The sequence below is a fragment of the Parasteatoda tepidariorum genome, chromosome 9, assembly GCF_043381705.1.
Source record: "Parasteatoda tepidariorum isolate YZ-2023 chromosome 9, CAS_Ptep_4.0, whole genome shotgun sequence".
Lineage (NCBI taxonomy): Eukaryota > Metazoa > Arthropoda > Arachnida > Araneae > Theridiidae > Parasteatoda > Parasteatoda tepidariorum.
Window position 1 is genome coordinate 32,340,555 of NC_092212.1, and position 21,614 is coordinate 32,362,168.

The 21,614-nt window shown below is 27.3% G+C and overlaps 1 protein-coding gene across 1 annotated transcript in view; it reads right to left on the reverse strand.

Moving 5' to 3' along the window:
- LOC107441882 (DNA ligase 4) overlaps positions 1-21,614 on the reverse strand; it is a gene marked incomplete in the record, with an annotated part of 30,993 nt that overhangs the window by 997 nt on the left and 8,382 nt on the right. The window contains 13 exon segments of the mRNA XM_043040597.2: positions 2,117-2,260; positions 3,698-3,795; positions 4,369-4,507; positions 5,575-5,707; positions 8,700-8,814; positions 9,829-9,975; positions 10,055-10,192; positions 10,993-11,195; positions 12,717-12,967; positions 14,952-15,156; positions 16,530-16,675; positions 18,287-18,393; positions 20,159-20,263. Coding sequence (XP_042896531.2) covers positions 2,117-2,260; positions 3,698-3,795; positions 4,369-4,507; positions 5,575-5,707; positions 8,700-8,814; positions 9,829-9,975; positions 10,055-10,192; positions 10,993-11,195; positions 12,717-12,967; positions 14,952-15,156; positions 16,530-16,675; positions 18,287-18,393; positions 20,159-20,263 — 1,931 coding nt within the window.

A 21,614-nucleotide genomic window follows, 5' to 3' on the forward strand; every position in this document is an offset into this window, starting at 1 on the left:
CAAATAGAATATTGATTAGATGCGCTAGAGCGTCAGTGGCACTCACGAAGACAGGTTGAGTCTGTGTGCCACTGACGCTCCAGAGCGTCGGAAAGAAAAACGCTCTCTAAACAGGAAAATAATATGTTTCTTCGTTTTTCTGGTTTTCCTAGTAAAATATAAGGAACATTAAAACCGTGTTTTGTAATCCGGCTTCTGAGGATGGAAATATCATTTTTAGTGGCAGCGAATGTGTTAAGCAAAAGAACGCAGCTGGATTTAGGAGAGGCGAGGGGCATTCATTTAGAATATTTAATATTTTACAATAGAATTTATTTGATCTCATTTATGAATTTGGAAATTAAAAATTACCAAGAATAAAAATATGTTATATTTGATAAATGCTTTAAGATAATTATTAATTTATTGTTAAGTTAATGGGTAGCACTGGATGCAATGTTGTAAGAGATGTTAAGAATATTAATATTAATTTTAATCAATGCATATTGTACTAATAGCTCCGTAACAATAGGAAAGAGGTCTTTGTAATTTTTTCTATATTTATTACCATAACTTTGAAAATATTAGCAATAATCTGAAACTTATCTGCTTTTTAGAATTTAGCTATGTTCTTACCAACATAATTTCATGCATATAAATATATAATAAAAATAATTAAGTTACTGAGAAGAGCAAATGCTAACCCCTGTGGCAGAATTCTAACGCTTATATCTTTCTGCCAGATACTTTTAATAATAACAAACATATATGTTACTAATTTAAAATAACAAAAGCGCTGTGTTTAAAAAAAAAACATAATTTATTTTAATTGAACATGTAATAATTTTTTATTCTAATATTATGGGTGATATTCTCGCATATTGTTGGGGGGATGCACACATTATTTTCGTCGCAATTTGTAAATAATCACCACAGTAAAAAAATAATTAGAAATGATGAAATCATAGTAGTAATTGCCGAAAAATCGATTGACGACGAAATTACGCAAATCGGGCTCCTCCAATGTGTGTGTCATTTCGAGATTAGGACGTTGTAATAAAAAATATCAGATTTAAAAACTTTAGAGCAATCAATAGCAATAGTTGCCAAAAATTCGATAGACTTATTGCCTTAAAAAGTAAATACTCAAATGCATGATTCAAACAATTTTCCATATTGTTTGAAATAATCGGGATATTTAAAATTCACGTGAAAATCAATCGAAACATTGCATCGATTTGCAATACTCTGCGTAAATTGAGCTCATCAAAAGGTGATTATCTAAATGCATGATTAAAATATTATAAGTAAATTTCTGTAGAAAATAAAAGTTTTTTTTTTTCTTTTCAAAAGAAAAGTCTTTCTGCAAGAGCTCTGTAACGTTCTGCGACGATGTCGCCGTGTCGCTGCAATTCTGCCACACGGATACTAACTAGTCCATTTTTTCCTCCTTCTAAATTGTACAAACTTTTTAGGTACATAAAAATAATATTACTTTGTTTATTAAGGGACTTTAAGTGTTTTTTTTTTTTTTTTTTGAGTTTCTGATGAATTGTGATAGTAAAAAATATTTTCACTTTACTAATAACTTAAAATAACTCTACATTAATAGTCTCTCTATTTTTTTTAATCAATATTTTAAGTAAATTTTTTAATTTTTAGATAAGTGTTATTGTGTTAATACAGTAAATAATGTTTTTGTACTACATAATATTATTTTGTTGAAAAACTTAGTTTTTTAATGACAATACTCAGTTACGTCACATAGCCGAAAATGTTTGGTCGATATTTGTGTGTGTAGGAAGTCTTTGGTTTTATAAAATTCTACTAAAGAGTTCTGCAGGGTACATAATTTCAACAAAATTTATCTTAAATGTGAGCAATAAAATGAGAAAAAATCTCTAAGTTGTGTTTTAATTTGAAGTGTAGAAAAATTTCTTCATAAAAATTGCAATAAGAGTAGTGTTATGTTGATAGATAAACAATCTAAATTCTAATTTAGAAAAGTCAACCTACGCTTTCTATTTTTGATATAGAAAGATCATATAAAAATGACATTGAATACAATTTTAGATAAAATACAATATACAAATAATTAGTATTATTTCTATAGGCAATATTAAATAGTAATTTATACCGAGGTAGCACTATGTGTGTAGTTCTATTTTCAACTTTTGAACAAATATTTGCACCAAACATCTTTAGCTTCAAACTTAGCAATTTCATCTCAACTTCTATAGATTCTCTGAACGCTTCATTGTGTTTTCCTTTAATAAATATCCTAAAATAAAAACATATTAAAATATCTATAACTTATGCCCAAAATTCATTTGAAACAAATATTTAACGGTTTAAATATAATTAATTAATAATATAATATAATTAATTTAAATATAACAAATATTAAAACGGTTTATCAAAAAATATGTTTTAATCTACTATAACTGCTTCTGTTTCTAATGTTTTATCTGTATCTTCAATACAGATATATTGTAAGAATACATAATTTACTAATGTACAATGCACAAAATAAAAAAAAGCTAGAACCCTTAAGATTGTGTCCTAGAACGTGAAAATCTGATGATTTGATTAAAAGTTATTCTAAGAGGTCCGTTTTTTATTTATTGCACTGTACAACCATACACTATATTCATCAAAAATATTCACAGATTAATATCAAATGACAAAATTCAACTTCAATATTACATTTAATCCAATTTTCATTTACCTTTTATTCATCAGCTATCCATTAACAATATATATTAATCATAATTGCACAATGCGCAAAAACAAACATAATTACACTGAATAACTTTTATTTTAATGATCGGATCTTCTCATTTTAGAACTCAATATTAATGGTGCATGAGGGTAACTCCAAATATGCTCAGTAGTGCAGACGATATTTTAAGTTATGAAATCAGACACAAAATGTACTTCCACTAAATAAACATACTTTTTTTTCGTCGGATTCGGATTTCAACTTAAAATATTGTCTGAGTCATGGTGGCTCAGTGATTAAGGCACTGTACTGTCATTGTTAAGAACTGTGGTCCAATCCCCAGTGATGGCTTGAAGCCCACTCAGCTTCAGATCAATGGCTACCAACTTGTATATGAAATAAACATGGCCTGTGGGCAGTGCTGACCACATTGCCACATTCATGTCGTTGGTTACGAAATTGTGGAACCTTTAACTTCGATGACCCCCTCGCCCACAACAGGCTGCTGCTGGAATGCTTACTTTTTAAAATATTCTCTGCACTAATTTATTAACATATTTGAAGTTCTTATTTTCATATTTTGATTTAAAACTCCATTTAAAATTTTAAGCAGAGTAGAAGAGTTAAAATAAGTAATCTCAAATAATAAATCTTATATCAAGGCCAACTCTAGCCTTTTTCAGTGTTGACCTTTATCTGACACACTAAACTCTGGTTTAAGCTAAAACACGTTGATAGATCTTGAGCTCAACGGCTTGAATTGATAGTCCCAGACACTGTACTTACAAAAAAGTGCCCAAACTCCCTAGTGCGAAGTCTATTGATTTATTTATATACTTTGCAAGGAAATACTTCTTTTAAAATATAGGAAAATTCATTTATTTTATTACACACACTTATATATATTTGCATTAACTACTTTTTAATAATCATTTTGAAATATGAACAGAAAATATGTCTAATCCTCACAACATAATATATGAAAAATAAAATTACCAACAGCCTCTGAATAAACCGCAAGGCAATGAATCTGGAAAGTAATTTTTCTCTAGTTCAACAATTTTTTGATTTGTCATATCCTGTGCTAACCATTCCTGTAAAAGATTTGGGATAAATAAAAATTTCCATATAATAAACAAACAAATTCCATCCACATAAATAATTAAGTTTTGAGAAGTAAAATATTATTATAATAAGTAAATATAATTTTATATGTACTGGTTATAACAATATTTTACTCTTTCAAAATAACTATATTGGTTACATAATTACAACATATTAACTTTGTATATTATCATAACAATACTCCCTTAAAATACAGGTGCTATTATATGGTAAGAATCATTATGCTGTTAACCTTTTATTTAATAGGATTAATTTTTTAAGAAATTATTTAAAAAAAATTTAGACGTATGAAAATGTGGTGTAAAGGGGATATTCTGACCAATTTTTATACAAAAATTATCTATTCTGACATTAATAAAAATTTTATTGAAATAAGGTGTATATAAATGATTAAAATGAATACAAATCATTCGAAAATACTATTAGCAAATAGTTCAATCTTGAAGAAAGGAAAAACAGCTATAACAACAATTATATAAAAACGAATTCAAATTAAAATACAAAAAATTTTTCTTTTTAAAAAATGATGGATATAAAATTACTTCTTCTGAAATACTTGAAAAAATCCTTTTCAAAGAATTTTCGGAAACATCTTCAGTAAAGTTATCACCATACTTGTCATAAAATTGTCCTAATTTTTCACAAGTTTCTTGTTTAGCATGATAGAGATCATCAGGCTTCCTAATTAACAAAACAAAAAAAATTTCGCAAATTTAGAAATAACAGACAGGAATTAAATGTGAAAAATCAACTGAAAAAGAATTACTTAATAACAAACATTAAATTGTGATAACCTTAAATAATATAGTCGAAACTCTATCCCCTTTCGTTTTTCCGAGTGAATTGATTTTGGAAGTTAGCAGATTCCCCCATTTATTGGTCTGCAATTGTACCCACTTTTAAAAAATGAGCTTCAAATAGCAAGTTTAATATTTTTGAATCAGTTTATGAAAATATCAAAACTTGTAATGTTGTGGGTTCAAGAAGTTCACTTTTCTGCGTTTATTGCCTTGTTTTACCAGTCTCATCACAAATGTTATTCTTATAATGTTATAATAATTCCCATTTAAATTGATTTTAGAAGTTAGCAGATTCCCCCATGTATCGGTCTGATATTCTACCAAATTTTAAAGACATTGTTCTATCAAAAAGACACTGTTCAAATTGTTCTATTCAACAATTTCACAAATTCAACTCCAATCTATTTCAACGTACCGTCGGTCCGTGGCATATCAAAGCGCCATTCATTTTACATGATTCACAATTTCGTGATTTTTGACAATTGTCAGAAACTTGCCAACTCTGCCTAGTTATGATATTTTTTTAAAGTGCTTAAAAATATTTTTGAGCGCTTAAAAGGTGCTTATTTTTCATTTAAAAATTTGGCTATGCACCCTGGAAATGAATGTGTCCAATCTAGAATTTCTAAATATTTTAAATAAATGAATTTATTCATCTTTTGTATGTACCGTAAAGTATTTTTGCGGCAAATACATAATGGTTTCCATAAAACACTTTTATACTTATGAAAATTTCGAGTTTATTATTTTTGTTGTTACTTTCCATACTTTTTCAAGTCATTTATGATATTTTATGCACACTTGGGTTTGTCTTTTTCCCGTATTTTTCATTTTCAATAAATGGTTCCATGAAAAACGATTGATTGAAATTTTACTGTATTAGGTATTACTGTAGTATTGTACTCTAAAAACACAAAATAAAAAAGCTTTATGACAAAAAATAATCACCACTGCAAAAGTAATCCTTCCATATAACAATTTTCAATCCATTCTTCTTTAACAACATCATATATTCCTTTATTAATCAGATTTTTTACTTTAGCTGTGATTTTATCACAAATGATGCAAAATGTACCATTTCCTAAAATATCAAATAAATATTAATTTTCTTGAATGCATATAAAATGTAAGAGAGAGAAAATTCAGTGTTGGTATTGTCATTGGATAGCTGGTGTATGGAACATTTCGAAGCAGAAATATTTAAATTTAAAGTGCAAATGGGAGAAATAGCCTAATTTGTAAGAGTTTAGAACTTGATTTAAAATTGTGCTTAATATTTTAGCATTTATGTAAACTTTACACTACTTCAAGCATTTTGACTCTGGGTAAAATGGTAATGAATGCAAAAAATACAGATGTGACAAGATGTAGACTCAGGAAATTTTTAACATTCTTAGGACATTATGCTTTGCCGAAAAACAGTGAAACCAACCACAAAGGAAAAATAAAGAAATTCATACACTTTTTAGTCATCACCCAATTTACAAACAAAGTCATGGTATCCGCGCACCTGGAAAGTCATGAGTTTCAGAATTAAACAAAATTTGTCATGAAATGTCATAATTTTAACTATTTATTAAAAAAAAAAATCATAAAAAGTCACGGAATTAGGTCGCCGAAAAATCTTATTTTAAAAATGGAATGTACCCCCTCCCCCAATTTCATGGTGTTGCGAATATCTGAATTTGTAACAAAATCCCCACTCACAGTCATATTTGATTAAAATGTAAAATGTTTTTATCATGCTCTTTAAAAATTATGGTGTTCTTACAAGAAATGAAAAAAAAAAAAAACATTTCTAGAGCATATTATCTTTTAAACTTCTGTAATTTCAGAATTTATGGTATTTATTTTTTATTTTATCAATTTAAAATTTAGCAAGTCATTAGCAAATTTTTTTATTCCGAAATGAGAACAAAAAAATCAGGAGTATTTCTTTCCTTTCTGATGAGCAAAAAAAGTATCTTTAGAATGTAATTCTACAGATGAAAAGAAAAAAAAAAATATTTGCTTTTGTATTTTTTTCAGCTACTTTATTGCTTCAACTCTTTCTTTACTCTGTTTTTCAAATTATTTTGTAGGAAAACCACCAGCATGCCATATTAAAAATGAGTAAAGGAAGACCTAAAATACTAAGAAGTTTTATACTAAGAATTGGAAGGGAAAAAAATTAAATACACATCAAAGGGCAAATAAATAATTTTTAATTGAATGAATCTAAATTAAGAAATCCTACAAATTAAATAATTTAATTTAGAAAAAACAATAATCAGGAATGAGATTAGCCAAAAGGCAAAAAAGCTGAATTTCCAGGATAGTAAATTTTACGCAAGCGCAACCCTTTAATAATAAATTCCAGACAGTTTAAGTTAATAAATAATGTGTTGACATACAATTGTGTACTAATCTATTATTATATAAATGATTAGATTGATACTTAACATTTAGAGAAAATAAAAATTGCCAATTGGAAAAAAAAAAGCTGAAAATTATATTTTTCCTCAGTTCATATAAGAGACAATTATTACTTGAAAAACTACCTGGTTTAGCAAATTAAAACTACTGAGAATATACATTAATATTTCATTTCTTTTAATAAATACTGTTATGTGATTTATAGCAAATATATCAGCAATATTACTTTTTAAATTATATTGGGAAAAAAAACTTTAACAATGCACCGAATCATTATGTTCATATTATAGTCTAATCTAACTAGAGCCCTTTGAAACATATCAAGAACAGTGAAGTAGAAATATATAGTAACTCCTTAACATACAAAAATTGCTATTTTAGTTTGAAAAATTACATGACAATCAGCAACTGTTTAGATAATTGTTTTTTATTTAAGAATTTAGCATTTTATAGCATAAATAACAGCAATTATAATTAAAATTTTGATGATGAGTTAACTCTTTTTCCAAAAAAAAAAAAATTTATTAAATCCCTTTTTAAGTGATTGCTTTTGTTTGCTATATCTTTTATGTTTGCTATATTTAGTCGTTAGTCCATCTTCAAACATCTTGTGACAAATCCTATTATTTCTTCTTTGCAAGCACAGAATGTAAGTTTTGAATATATTTCCTTCCGGTTTCTCTGATGATGTAACACTTATATATATTAATAATCGTTGTTAGAAAAACAGTCACCTTTATAGTAACTAATTTAAAAAATTTTTTACTTCTTACAAGAATCGCGATAGTTGATCTTAAAATTGCGTGAATATGAATAACAATGACAATGATTGATTTTGAAATCACATGAATATCAAACTAGATATACGATTTTGAAAATGAGAAAATACAAACTGGGATATAGAATTTTTAAAATGCGTAAATACAAATCATGATGCATAATTTTTAGATTGCATAAATAAGAATTATGATGCATAATTTTTAGAACGTGTGAATGTGAATCCCAATGCCCGATTTTAAAATCACGTATAAATACAAAAATCAATGTTTGATATTATAAACCGAATTTTAAACTTGCGTGAATATGAATCGCTACATAGGTTTTTAAAAAGGCGCAAACACGAATCACAATATTGGATTTCTAAGTCTCGTAAATAAGAATCGCAAAGTACAATATTCAAATTGCGTGAATAAGAATTGTAACACGTAAATATGAAAAACTATGTTTGATAATAAAATCGTGTGAATAAGAATCGAGTTATTAGCAGATTCCAGGCTTGGGACCTCTAAAAGGCTTGTCAGAAGCAGCGCCGTTTGAACTACAAAAATCGGATCTATCTGGAGGGCAGGAAAAAAATTCGGAAAATCTTATCTGCTGCGAGTAAAAAGGGAGAAAATAGCTAAAATAAGTAAAAATGAGAAAGGATTGGTAGCTCTGTAGTTTGAATTTTCTGTTTTTTCTGAAAAAGCGGAATACTTATTTTAAAGAAGTGAAATTTTTAGAAAAATCTGAATTTTTGATAAAAAAGCTGAAATTCAAGAGATAAAAAAAAAAGCGGAAAAAATCTTATCCCTGAATAATGTATAAAAACATTCCGAAAATATATTTTTTATTTGAAAAAAAAATTATATTTGTTAAATTTCTTAAAGCAATCTTACCAGGATTTTGCACCAGCTTTCCCCCACTTTGAGCTATTTTCTTTTCAACTTCTTGTTTCTTTTCAAGAGAGGAGAAAATAACGCACATTTCTTTGTTCTTAAAAATATCTGTAACCTGCATAATACAACAGTAAATACACAAGTAAAAATCAGTGCAAAACGTCAATCTAAAAAAGTTTATAAACATTATATACAGTAGGGAACCGATTATCCGGAACGATCGGAACCATCGCTATTCCGGATAACTGATTTTTCCGGTTTTCTGAATCGCTACAAAAAGCCGTTTTTTTNATATTTAAAGAGCAAAATAATGTCTTGCCACCTTCACTGCTTCATCTTGAGTTTTGCACCTTAATTACACACATGATGAATTAAAATTAACAGCATTGCATATTTAAAGTGCAAAATAATAATGTCTAGCCACCTTCACTGCTTCATCTTGAGTTTTGCATCTTAATTGCACACATGATGAATTAAAATTGCATATTTAAAGTGCAAATTAGAGGTACTTATAATATACATTACACTAACCTAAAAACACGCTCACCGAGTAAATTTTGCTGCTTGAATAAACTATTATATTTTGTTGCTAATAAATAAACTATTAATATTTTCATTGAAAAGAATATTCTTTAAACTAATTGGGCATTAATGTTTTTTCAAAACATATATAATCAACATCCTGGAAATTTAGAGATTGAATTTAATTTAGTGGGGCAGATAAATATGAACCAAAATTTTAGTTTAAAAACACCCATAAGAATTGGAGTCATCTTATACATGTACAAAAGGAAGTGATCTTAATATATAAACCAAACTTTAAAAAGGTTGTTTAAAACACTATGTAGATTAAGAGGCAAAATCCATTAGAAATTTATTGACTTATTTTACAGTAAGAAATGTGAGATATCTTTTATCACACTGCCCCTAAAAAGGTAAAAATGGAGACCTTATTTAAAGTATCAGTAAACAAGCTAATAAACAGATTTGTGAGATTATATTATGCATGCATTTTAGAAATTAATAAAATATTTTAAAGATTTTGTCATAAGAATGGTAATTACATTAAACATACAAAATAAATAATTTACAAAATTTTTTTAAGTTAACTGGAAAAAAATGTATTTACCTGTTGTACATTACTGATATCAGTAGGCCTAAAATGTGGTGCAATACTAACAATACGCTCTTTTTGCATTTTTTGCTTCTTAGGAGAAGGTTCTTCTTCTGCCTCTGTCACAGTGCTTCGTCTGGTTGCTAACCGACCTTGTGCAAGCTAAAAAAAGTGTAAAGAATTATTCAACTTGAAAAAAGACAATGATTAGTAAAAAATATAGAACCAGAACTATTGTTACATTTCTAAGATCTTCCAATTCCCTCATTGTCATGCAATCACGCCATGACTTATCATAACGAATCTTTTCTACCCTGGGAAAGCGCAAAGTACAATTTGTTGCAAAGCTTTTGCTGCCATTTATTTCTGAAGCTTTTACCTGAAATGCCAATTTTAGAGAAACTTCTTGAAATAATGATATTAACACAAAGTTTTAATTAAACAATATTAAATACTAAGTAAATTTAAAACTATTAATATAAATATAAAAAACTGACTTAGATGAAAAAGAAAAAAAAACTGATCAATCTATTACTTAAAGCATTTTATAACTTTGCAAAAATTAATAAGTGAATGATCTTCTGATCAACCACATTAAAAAATCAAAATTGTCAGTACTGGAATTTAATCTATGAATCAGTCTATAGTATTAATTCAAACTAGTTTTAGTTAAGAGGATCTACACTTAATACAATATCCTCAGAAAAATATCAAATAATTTAAAAATGATAATTAATTCAGAAAAAAAAAATGAGAAAAGAATGTGTCCTCTGATCAACCACATTAAAAAATCAAAATTGTCAGTACTGGAATTTAATCTATGGATCAGTCTATAGTATTGATTCGGACTAGTTTTAGTTCAGAGGATCTACACTTAATACAATATCCTCAGAAAAATATCAAATAATTTAAAAATGATAATTAATTTAGAAAAAAAAAGAATGTGAAAAATCACAAATATGGGTATCTTATATCAGATTACAAAGTACTCTGCAAATATTATAAGTTTTAATTTAAATAAAAGTATCACAAGTCAATAAAAATTAGGGTAATTGAAAATTAAATAAAGCATTATTCATTTTTTATAATTAAAATTGAAAAAGAAATAAGAGACAGTAAGTATAATTTTTAAAAAAAAATGAACATGGAAATATTATCAAACTAAATATTGTATTTCACCTGCACTATTAGTGATTTGGAAGGTTCAATCCATAAATCTGGTTGTTCTTTCCTGCCCCCTCCAATAATGAGGTTCTTTGGAGGTTTTTTTGGATCATATTTCTGCCAATGTTGTTCAATCTTTGCTGACAGTTCAAGGAGCTCCTTAAAGGTGTATCCAGAACCAACTTTTGCAAATGAATAATAGCATTTAGGTTCACTATCTGAAAAATAAGCACAGATACAAATAATATATATTTATTGTAGATAAAAAGATTAAAATGAATTTTGAATTTCAGCTTTTAAATATCTTTTATTTCAGTGCATATATTATAACAGGTTAAGTTTCATATACATGCATAAAGGGTGTCTTAAAATTCAGGCAAGATTTAATTTTAAGACACCCTTTATATCTTTTACAACATTTGGGCAATAAAATAATTCCATTGTAAAAGACAGTGTCTTATTACAAAACTTCATCTCACTTTCAAGACAACCTGCATACACTGAAAACTTAATAGAAATTGAATATACTAAATTAAATCCACTTCAACATTGATATTTTAATCAAAAATTTTTTTTTAAAAATATTAATTTGTTACTAATATTTTCTATTTTTCCTTTTTTTAAGCAAACCCTTTAAGTGAATTATACAAAATTAAACTGACTTATAGTTAAACTAAAAGTTATTAGATAATGTGAAAAAGAATCATTTCACATTTAAAGAACACAATTGGAAAGCCATAAATCAATATTTATTTTAAATTATGGCTATTTATTTTCATTGATTAGTTGTATGATACCTGATTGTTCATAAATTATTTGAAGCGATTCAAATGATTAAAAATACAGTTGAACCTCAATCAATCATTACTGCATTTTTCGTTTTCTGAATGTATCATCGGGTTTTAATAGTCTTGTCAGAAATGCTATTTTTATTAGTATTAACGATACTTATTTTGAGCATTTTTGAAACTAGTAGGTTTTCATATATATGTCATTCAAAAAATTCCACCGTCAATTAAAAAGAATATTACAGTTATTTGGTTATGAGTCTAAAAAACATAAACTCCAAATGCACATTTGTCCAAATGCATCCAAATGCACATGTCTAAACAGCACATTTGATGTTTATGCATCTGTTGAAAAAAAAAAGTTTACATTTTGTGTTGTTGGTTCAAGAAATCTTTGCAGAAATTAAAGGGCAGAGTGATTCTGATGCAGCCAACGAAACTGAACCAGATCCAATATGTGTGGAAGGGCTTGAAGCATTTAAAAAAATGAAGAGCTTTCTGCATTCACAATGTATTCAAATGAATTGTGAATTAAATTCCATCATTCTTTGCATCATAAATATTTTTCCATTAGGTGCATAATGATTTAAAATATTTTTTTTTCTTTATTGTAAATATATAAATTTTCAAGTCCTTTACATCTTTATTATTATTCATACATTTTGACGTAATCATTTAAAAAAATTTTTTGACTTGCATTTGTCAGTTTCTCGTATTTATTGTTCACAATAAACGGGCGCAATTGAACAGAAACAGTTGATTGAGGTTTTACTGTACTATAAATACCACTGAATATGTCATAATGAGAAAAAAACATAAGAAATCCAATTCATTAATTGTCGTTAAAAAGAAATCAAGCAAAAATTGGTGGACGATTTGTCTGCACATACATGACAATTTGCATCACCATCACTAATGTCAACTAATTTGAGAAGAATTTTTCCACTATACCTTTTTGCTCATTCGAAGCTACAGCAAGTAAAAAATGAGATATTATATTTGATCTGCGGCCTTCACCATAGTATCCTCCAATAATAAGAAGATCCAGTTCATTCATAAGGTTTTCAATGTATTCTGGTTTCACTTTCAGCCAACCACCTCCTTTTCTTATATTTGGCTTGTATACCGATTCAGGATTTTTTACAACAATTCCCTCAAGTCTACCATCAATAGCTTTGTTCAGTTCATCATTTACTTCAGTACTATAAACATTAAAAAATTATCATTAAACAATTTGAAAATGATAAATCAAATAGATATAAATATTTGTAACTTTTTTTCATCATTTGCTTACATTCTTTTTTTTCCTTTCAAACTAAAAACTAAACGCAGTGGCGCGACAGCCCATAGAGGGCCAAGGCCAACTGTGCCCATCTCAGTTTTCTTGACCTTGGGCTCTGGGGTGCAGGAGCAGATGTTCCGGTCAGGTGGTCAGCTGAACGCGGAACCCCCAGTGTTTAGTTCCCAAGCATGCTTGGTACTCATTTATCAACCCACTGAAGGGATGAAAGGCTGAGTCAACCTTGCCCGGACCGAGGAACGAACCCAGGACCTGTGGCGCAGGAGCGTGAAGCGCTACCACTCAGCCACCGGGCGTCTTTTTTCCCTTTTAGACTTTAAAAATTATCTAAGGCAAAACAAAGATGTAATTTTTTAAAGTATTTTCAAAATGTTCTTTTCACTATTTTAGAACAAAAATAAATGTCACATAAACTAATTATATTACTGTAGCTGATAAAATGAACGTTTAACAAGACCTAGCATGTAAAACTTACAGGCCTAGCATTAATTTTAACACAATAAAGCATTTAAAATCTTCATTAAGTTTATCTTTAAAATATTTTTAAAAACAATTCAGCAATGAAAATGTAACATTTTTATCGAATGTTAAGGTTCCAAATATATTTCAAAAGTTTTTACCAATTGTCACTTTTAAATAAGTTATATATAGACTGAAAATTGATTTTAAAGGAAAAAGTTTTCATATTAAATCACTAATATTTAGAAAGTCAACTTTAATAAACAAGGCATGGTCCTAAACATTATCTATGGTCAAAGAGATGGTGAAATATTAATTACTTTTAATTATTGAGAATTAGAAATGCCTATTGCTTTCTTGTGAGGAAATCAGAGTGTCTCCTATGCATTCATATTCTTTGTAAATTGCCAAATAAAGGGTACAATAAATTCATCCATCATATTTTCTTCATTTGAAAACTGTGAAAGTGCTATACACAACACTTCACTCTCTTTCTGTAAAGTATTATAATAAGTGGGGTTTTTCAGAGATTAAATATCTGGTAGTCACACTCATCTTAAGTTTTAATTTTTTGCATAGACTTAGCAGTTCTTTGGATATATGTTATTTAACAAGGTATGTAGCCAAATTTTTCAACAAAAAATAACATTCAAAAATATTTCTAAGCACTTTACAAGTATTCAAAAATATTTCTATGCATTTTACAAGTATTCAGAAATATTTTTAAGCACTTTACAAGCATTCCAAAATATTTCTAAGCACTTAAAAAAATATATTATAATTAGGCAGGGTCGGCAAGTTTTTGACAATTGACGGTTTTAACCATTATGCCAACAAAAAAAAAAAAACTTTTAGCATAGTTATTTTGGCATATGTGAAAACGTTGAATAGAACAATGTGAACAGTGTCTTTTTGCATAATTCATAGCGAAAATCGATAAAGAAAAATCTCAGTTTGAAAAAGGGAAAATTAAGCACTTTTTAAAAACATTTAATGAAAAAAGCACCTTTAAGGGCTTTTAAAATACGAATATAAGCACCTTTAAGTACTTTTTAAAAACGCGACCCACCCTGTTTAACAAATATGGAAACTGAGTGTTATGCCATATATGTTGAAAGTAACAAGCATTAGGGAAGTAGTTAAAAAAATTTTTTTTTCAAAGTCTTAGTAGGTTCTGAGTAAATATTTTCTTCACTTTTGTGTTCTTAAAATATAGAGACCTCCCATTATAATATCCATTTTTGTTTAGACCACTGAGGTTGTTATAACAAGCTACACATCATTTTTTGTAACAGAAAATGCATTTAATATAATAAATTACTAATATTCAACAAAATATTATTAAACATTCAAAGAGAATGATCTCTACATATAATACAGTAATATATAAAGTGTAAAGAGTTAATGGTTCATAAATGTCCACTTACTTAGTTGTTGCAATGATTTGATCAGTGTAACGAATTTTGTTTTCTATTTGGGAGAATGTGTCCTTAATGAAAGATACTCTTTCAGTTACAGGATAGTTTGTCAATACTTTATCATTCAGCATGAGAATGTCAAAAACGCAAAAACATGGAGCAAAATCCCCATCTGGCTCTAAAGCTTGTATATCTGCATTCTCCCCTTTAGAAACTATGAAGAAAAAAAAGGAAAATAATTTGCTAGTAATTAAAATTCATAAACATTTAGTAATTTTTTCTAAACCTCTTCAAGAAATAAAAGATACATTTATTAATACTATTTAATATCAAAAGATAAATAGTTTAAATATTGTTAGTTCCAAAATTGTTTTGATTGTTCCAAAATTGTTGACCAAAAATATTACCCATATACTTCCAAAGCAGATAAAAATAAATAGGAATTGTATGTATTGAATTATCGACTATGTCAACCTTCATCTATCAAAAGGTACCTCAAGATAGTATCAAGTTAACATGTCTTATATACTAGAGATTCGGTATTTAATATTTATAGTGGTAGTTATGCCACATTACATCCCCTTCCAGAATATCGTTTATTACTGGGAGACATTTACTTTGCCGGATCTTCTTTTTTTTCCCACTCCTTTGAGCAGTTTATATTAAGCAAATCAACTGTTTAATGTGGACCATCCATCATGTTAGCGAGTTCATATCATGTCAATTGATTTGCTTAAAAATATACTGCTCAAAGAAAGGGAAGAAAAAAATCCGGTGAAGTAAATAAAGTCTCCCGGTAATAAACAATATTGAAAAAGAAAAAAAAATATCGAAATGATATAAAAACAAGAAGGAAAAAAAATGAGCGAAATGCTATGAAGAAAAAATATAATGATCAAAATTGATATAAAAAAATAAACAGCATTAATCAAATAGTGGTAATCGTTCATCGAATTCTATCACAGATAAAATTCTGGAAGGGGAGTAATGTGGCATAACTACCACTATGAATATTATATACCAATTCCCCAGTATATAATGCATGTTAACTTCATTCTATCAAGAGGTACCTTTTGATGGATAAAGGTTGACATGGTCAATTTATAATCCCCACAGAATCAGATTTAAAAAATCAATTCTATGCTCAAATCCTATTTTTGTTTTATTTATAACTACTTAAAAATTCATGTTTAGATTAACTGATATCAGAGAATTTTGAATAAGAATATTAAAGGTCACAACACATATCAGTATTAAATGGATTATTCTTAACTACTTAAGTTAATATTTATGGATGCACATGATAGCAAAATTTTATTAAGGCATGTAAAAAAAGATACTGGTAAAGACAAAATTTTGAATAAAAAATTGCATGCATGTATTTTAATTTTGCTTGTATATATCCTATACGTATATATCCAAACTTTTGTATGTAATCCTATTTAATAGAGTTTATACAAATTTTATTCTTAATGGTATGATTGTGAGAGGTCAAATATAAGAAAAACTATTTAATAATCACCTTTTATTTGTTTCTTAATATATGTAAATTATATGTAAATTAATATAATTAAGAAACTATCTTACCAATACAATTCAGTTTATTGCTATAGATAACAATTTCGCCATCCAAAATACAGCTTTTAGTACTAGTCTTAAAACTATTGTGTATATGTGGAGTAAATTTTCCTTGTAAGGGAGAGCTTCCATAAGTGTCAGTACAATCAAAGCCACTAAAATAAACAGTAAAAATTTTTACATCAAAATGAAAATACATTTTAAAGCAAAGTATTAAAATAATTTATATAAAACATAAATATGGTATATAGTAATAGAGTTCGTAAATAAATATTTTACATAACTATTTCAGATATTGAGAAATTTTCTTATTTAATCATGTCCTTTTTTAATGAAACAAAAATCTGTGACAAATAGAGATCAAAAAGAAATTTAAGACTTTTAATTTTACAAACTGTATTAACTTAAGCATAATGACTGCAGTCTTTTCCAAGCTCAAAGCCATTTAGACCAGAACATAACATTTTTACTTCATGACTGACTTAAGAAACCAATTTCTGTCATAGACTTTGTCAGTACTCAATATAAAAAGGACATAAAATATAATTTTTTTTTCAAGATATAGCATATTCTGTTGTTTTACAAGTGATATTTTAAAATTATTTTGATAATAATCCTTTAAAAAATTCAAGAATAGAACAGAATTGTTCATTTGTGTGATACTTTTAACCATTATCAGCTTTATATCCTCTCAATTAATAAAGTTAAAAAAGTCGAACATGAGTAAAACACGTGAGAACTATTTCTTAGCTCTATTCTGGCAAAACAAAAGAATAAGAATCTCTTTTAGAAGTGTGTCAAAATAGTAATTTTCTCTGACTCAATAAGAATTAGTCTGTCCCACTCAAATAAAAAAATAAACCATTTTATCTGTAATCTAAATGATCTTCTGATATTTTTTATTTTATCTAAAAAGAAATAAGATCAGTAGATACTACAGAAGTGATCATGAATTACTCCCATTCAGGAGAAATTTACACAAACACTGTAAACAAGTCATCAGACTCTCAATAAAATTTAAAATTCTATCTACAACAGACATTTTTTTCGCTCCATCAAAAGCATATGTGTATTTTTTTAATCAAGAATTTGTGGCCATCCTTAATCATGTGCTTAAACATATAGAATAGAAGTTCCCAAATTATTTTAAATTGTGACCCCTTTTCAAGATTAGAAATTGTCTCATAGATCCNGCAAATGACGCAGGCGTAGCATCCCTGTGCTATACAACATTAATTCTTTACATACAATGTATGTTTCAGATGTGTAAGAATATTAAACAGAAATGATAAAATAAGGTGTTGAGAAAATAAGCATTTATAATATAATATATACTTAAGTCCTTTAAAGTATTTTAATTGAAATTTATAAGATAATAAGTAAAGCATTCCTGTAACAGCCTAGTATTGATCAGAGGGATCATCAAGGTTAAAACTCCTCAATTTTATGACCAATGGTATGATTATGCCATTAGTCATAAAATTGTTTATGGTATTAGATCAAAGGCATTGTGAATTAATTTAGTGAGAATGGCGAGCTTGCTGCTCATTACATAGCTTTTCAAAAGTGGAATATAGATGGTTACAGCTACTAGTATTTCTTTTACAAGTATCAATAGAACTAAGTATAAATAGATAATTTTGTAATTTCCCTAAAACAAACTATATAAATGGCATAACAATCAGAAAAAGTATGATTAAGAGTTCCAACAGTTTTTACACCTTACTTTCTTCCAATTTAATAAAATAAGAGAAAATAATACAAACCCTCTTGAGAAATACATATAAGATGTCCCATCTTTGTGTAATTGAAGTCTCTCACCATCATATTTTGTTTCTATGATAAAAGGTTTATTTTTCATCAATTGTTCAACCTAAATATAAATCTTTGTCATAAATACATTGCTTTTTGATATTAAATGTTATAAAGTTAAATTATTAAAGTATAGTATGCAATACTTAGATAATTGGTAACACTTAAATTAAAGTACAAAGAAAGTTTATTAATTAAAACTTACATCCACTAAAGATTTCCTTTTTAGGACTAACAACTGTTATTTTTCTCTTCTGGTAATAATAAGGTTTTAAAATAGAAGTGTATGGGCAGTGAACATAATATTTTGAATTATAAAATTAAATTTTTATAAATAAGTAACATATTTTATTTTTTCTTGAGAAAAATTCTTCCTTAAAATCAGTAAAATAAGGCTTTTTAAATTTCAGTAACAATAAAGCATAACAATATTTAAAAAAATTTTTTTTCTTTTTCATAAAACAAAATTGCTGAGAGCTACAAAAATTATGCTCTTATATAGCATATAAGCACAATTGAATTTGTAAATAAGAATAAGTGAGAAAAATTAAAACAAACCTAATCCAATAATTAATGTTAGAAAAAAGTTTTACTGCAGAGTAACATTTTTTATATGGGGATGAACTCTACATATGAATTTTTGAAAATATAATTTATTAAATGGCAATTACATCTTAATTAGGGCAGAAAGACAATTGCAAGTATTATAGTAAGCATGTAATATGTATAGTAAGCATGTATTTCAATAACTTTACTTTTCTAACGACTTTTATGTATTGTATGTTCAGAAGAAAAGTATAGGGAAATTGAAATATAATGGTTATTTTCTCTAATATAATAGGAATGTAGCGATATTTATAACAAAATTAATCTAAAACTGTGTTTGAGTTATTTGTGAATTTTATTTTTATAACAAAATTTTATTTTATTGAGCAGCTGACCAAATTTTGAGTTTATGACTACCAATGTTCAACTCTGCAGCCTTGTAGTTAGAACCCAATCCAGAAGACAAGAGAATTCTGGATCAAGTACTGGTAGAAATTTGCCCTCTTGGAAGACTTTTTGATGGAACTAAACCACATTTGTGTTACATAGAGAAACCACAAAAACCACCCACAGTTAGCTTGATGGCAAGGAGAAGCTAATCCATAATCTTCTATCACTGAGGATATTTAACATCAGCACTGTACAGGCCAACCATCGTTGGGATTCGAACCTGAGGCACCTTATTTTAGCACTCTATCCCCTGAGTCACCACGGCAGTTTATTTTATAGCATGTAACAGAGAATAATTTAAACATGCATTTACATCTAAGAGCCGAGTCCCCATTAAAATGTGGTGGAAGAAGTTCAAGCCCAATTTTGAGGGTGCTAATTTAACTGATATAAGTCAGACAGCTTAATTCAAATAAGTAAAAACAAAAGCATGCACTTTTCTCAGCATGATCACAGCATGAACTTTTTGATAAAACATCCAAAACAATAACATTTTCATAACACTTATCTAAAAATTATTTTAATTAGTGTATAAAAAAACCTGTAAAAATAGTTTTGCTCTTTTTAAATTTTCTGTAATAAAACAAAAACTTTAAATAGTAACTTTAAAAATAAAAAAATTTAAATGGCAACTTTAAAAATAAAAACTTTAAATGGCAAATTTCAAAGATTTTTTTAAAGTAATCCTTTTTAAATATAAATATTAAGTATGCAAAAATACATATTTTCTGAGCAAAAACTTTTATAAATCTGTAAAATTGAAAAAGAATTACAATGGAATAAACAATAAGACCAGTGAATAATTTTTAAACTATAAAAACCTTTACTACCTGATTAGGAAGAGCCATTTCTGATAACATTGGACGAAATGGAGCAAATAGGCTTACTTCAATTTCATGAAGATGAGTTTCAGGGTTTTTCAGACTAAGACAAACCTAAAAAAAAAATTTTGATATTTTTTATTTATTTTATTTTAAAAAAGGAGGAGTGTTTCAAAATTACAACAAATATTAAGAAATCTACAAAAGCAAGCAATAAGTGTGCAATTTACTATAAGAAATTTCAATTAAATGGACTAAAAATTAGTATAAAATAATTTAAGCTGGTATGTAAACTTTTTCCAAGAGTACTTTCGTAATGATGCAAAACAAAATTACATTTTAATATTTTCATCTTCCTCACTTATAGAAATGTCAATACTTCCAGCTAACTGTAGTTGAATAAGCTGGTTATTCTATTAAAAGGAAGTACATAAATGAAATTCAAGTAATATGATTTCAATAATTTTTGATTTAAAATGTTCATTCAATAAACTAACTTACATTTTCAATAAACTAACTACACATGACTTGAATGTTCTTTAATAATTTTATTATTAATATTAGAACTATAAGTGTCATATCATCAAAAACATAACTATTTAAAATTGAAATAAAGAATTAATACGAAAAAGTATACACACGATTAATATTCTATTTTCTCTTAAAAAACCTCAATTATTGAAGATAGTTTTGAAACATAATTGCTCAACCTCTTTTTGTGAATTATATAGAATGTTATAATCACTTTCTGAAAATATAGTGTTGCTAATGAATGAAAAACTTGGTCACAGTCAATTACATAACATCAATTTGGGGCAATAAATAGTGATCCTTATTCTATTGATTATTTTTATCTTCATTGATTGAAAACAGAAATTCGATTAGGTAAATGATAAAAAAAAAAATTACAAAGAAAATTTTTAATTTAGTACTTTTTTTACTAATCGATGATGTGCAACAAAACAAAATTGATTCAATAAGAAAATTTAACACTGTATATATAGTATAACTTTGAAAATCAAGAAATCTATGAAATAAGGTCATTAAAATCAAACATGTTGAAGAGCGATTACTTAAATGCACATGTTATAATTATTTTCCATTAAAACTATTATAATTTTAAAAAATGAGTAATATAAGTATCAACAAAAAAAAACTCTAAAAATAAGTGAAATTATGTTTTAATTATCTCAAACTAAGCGCATAAAAAAAAGTTAATCCAAAAGCGAGATTCGAAATTCATATGTCTTATCATATTAAAATATCTAGTTTTATAATAAGCAAATTCTTAAAGGGATTTCCAAAAAACGGCTGGAGAATCACATAGATTAACACTAAAGCCAAATACTATTTTTAAAAAAAATATTGGGCCTGCAACTTTCGCTTTCTATTGGCCTTAGTAAAATATCTAAAGCCCATATCTTCCCAAAAGGCATCCGAATTTTTTGCATAAAGCATGCCATTA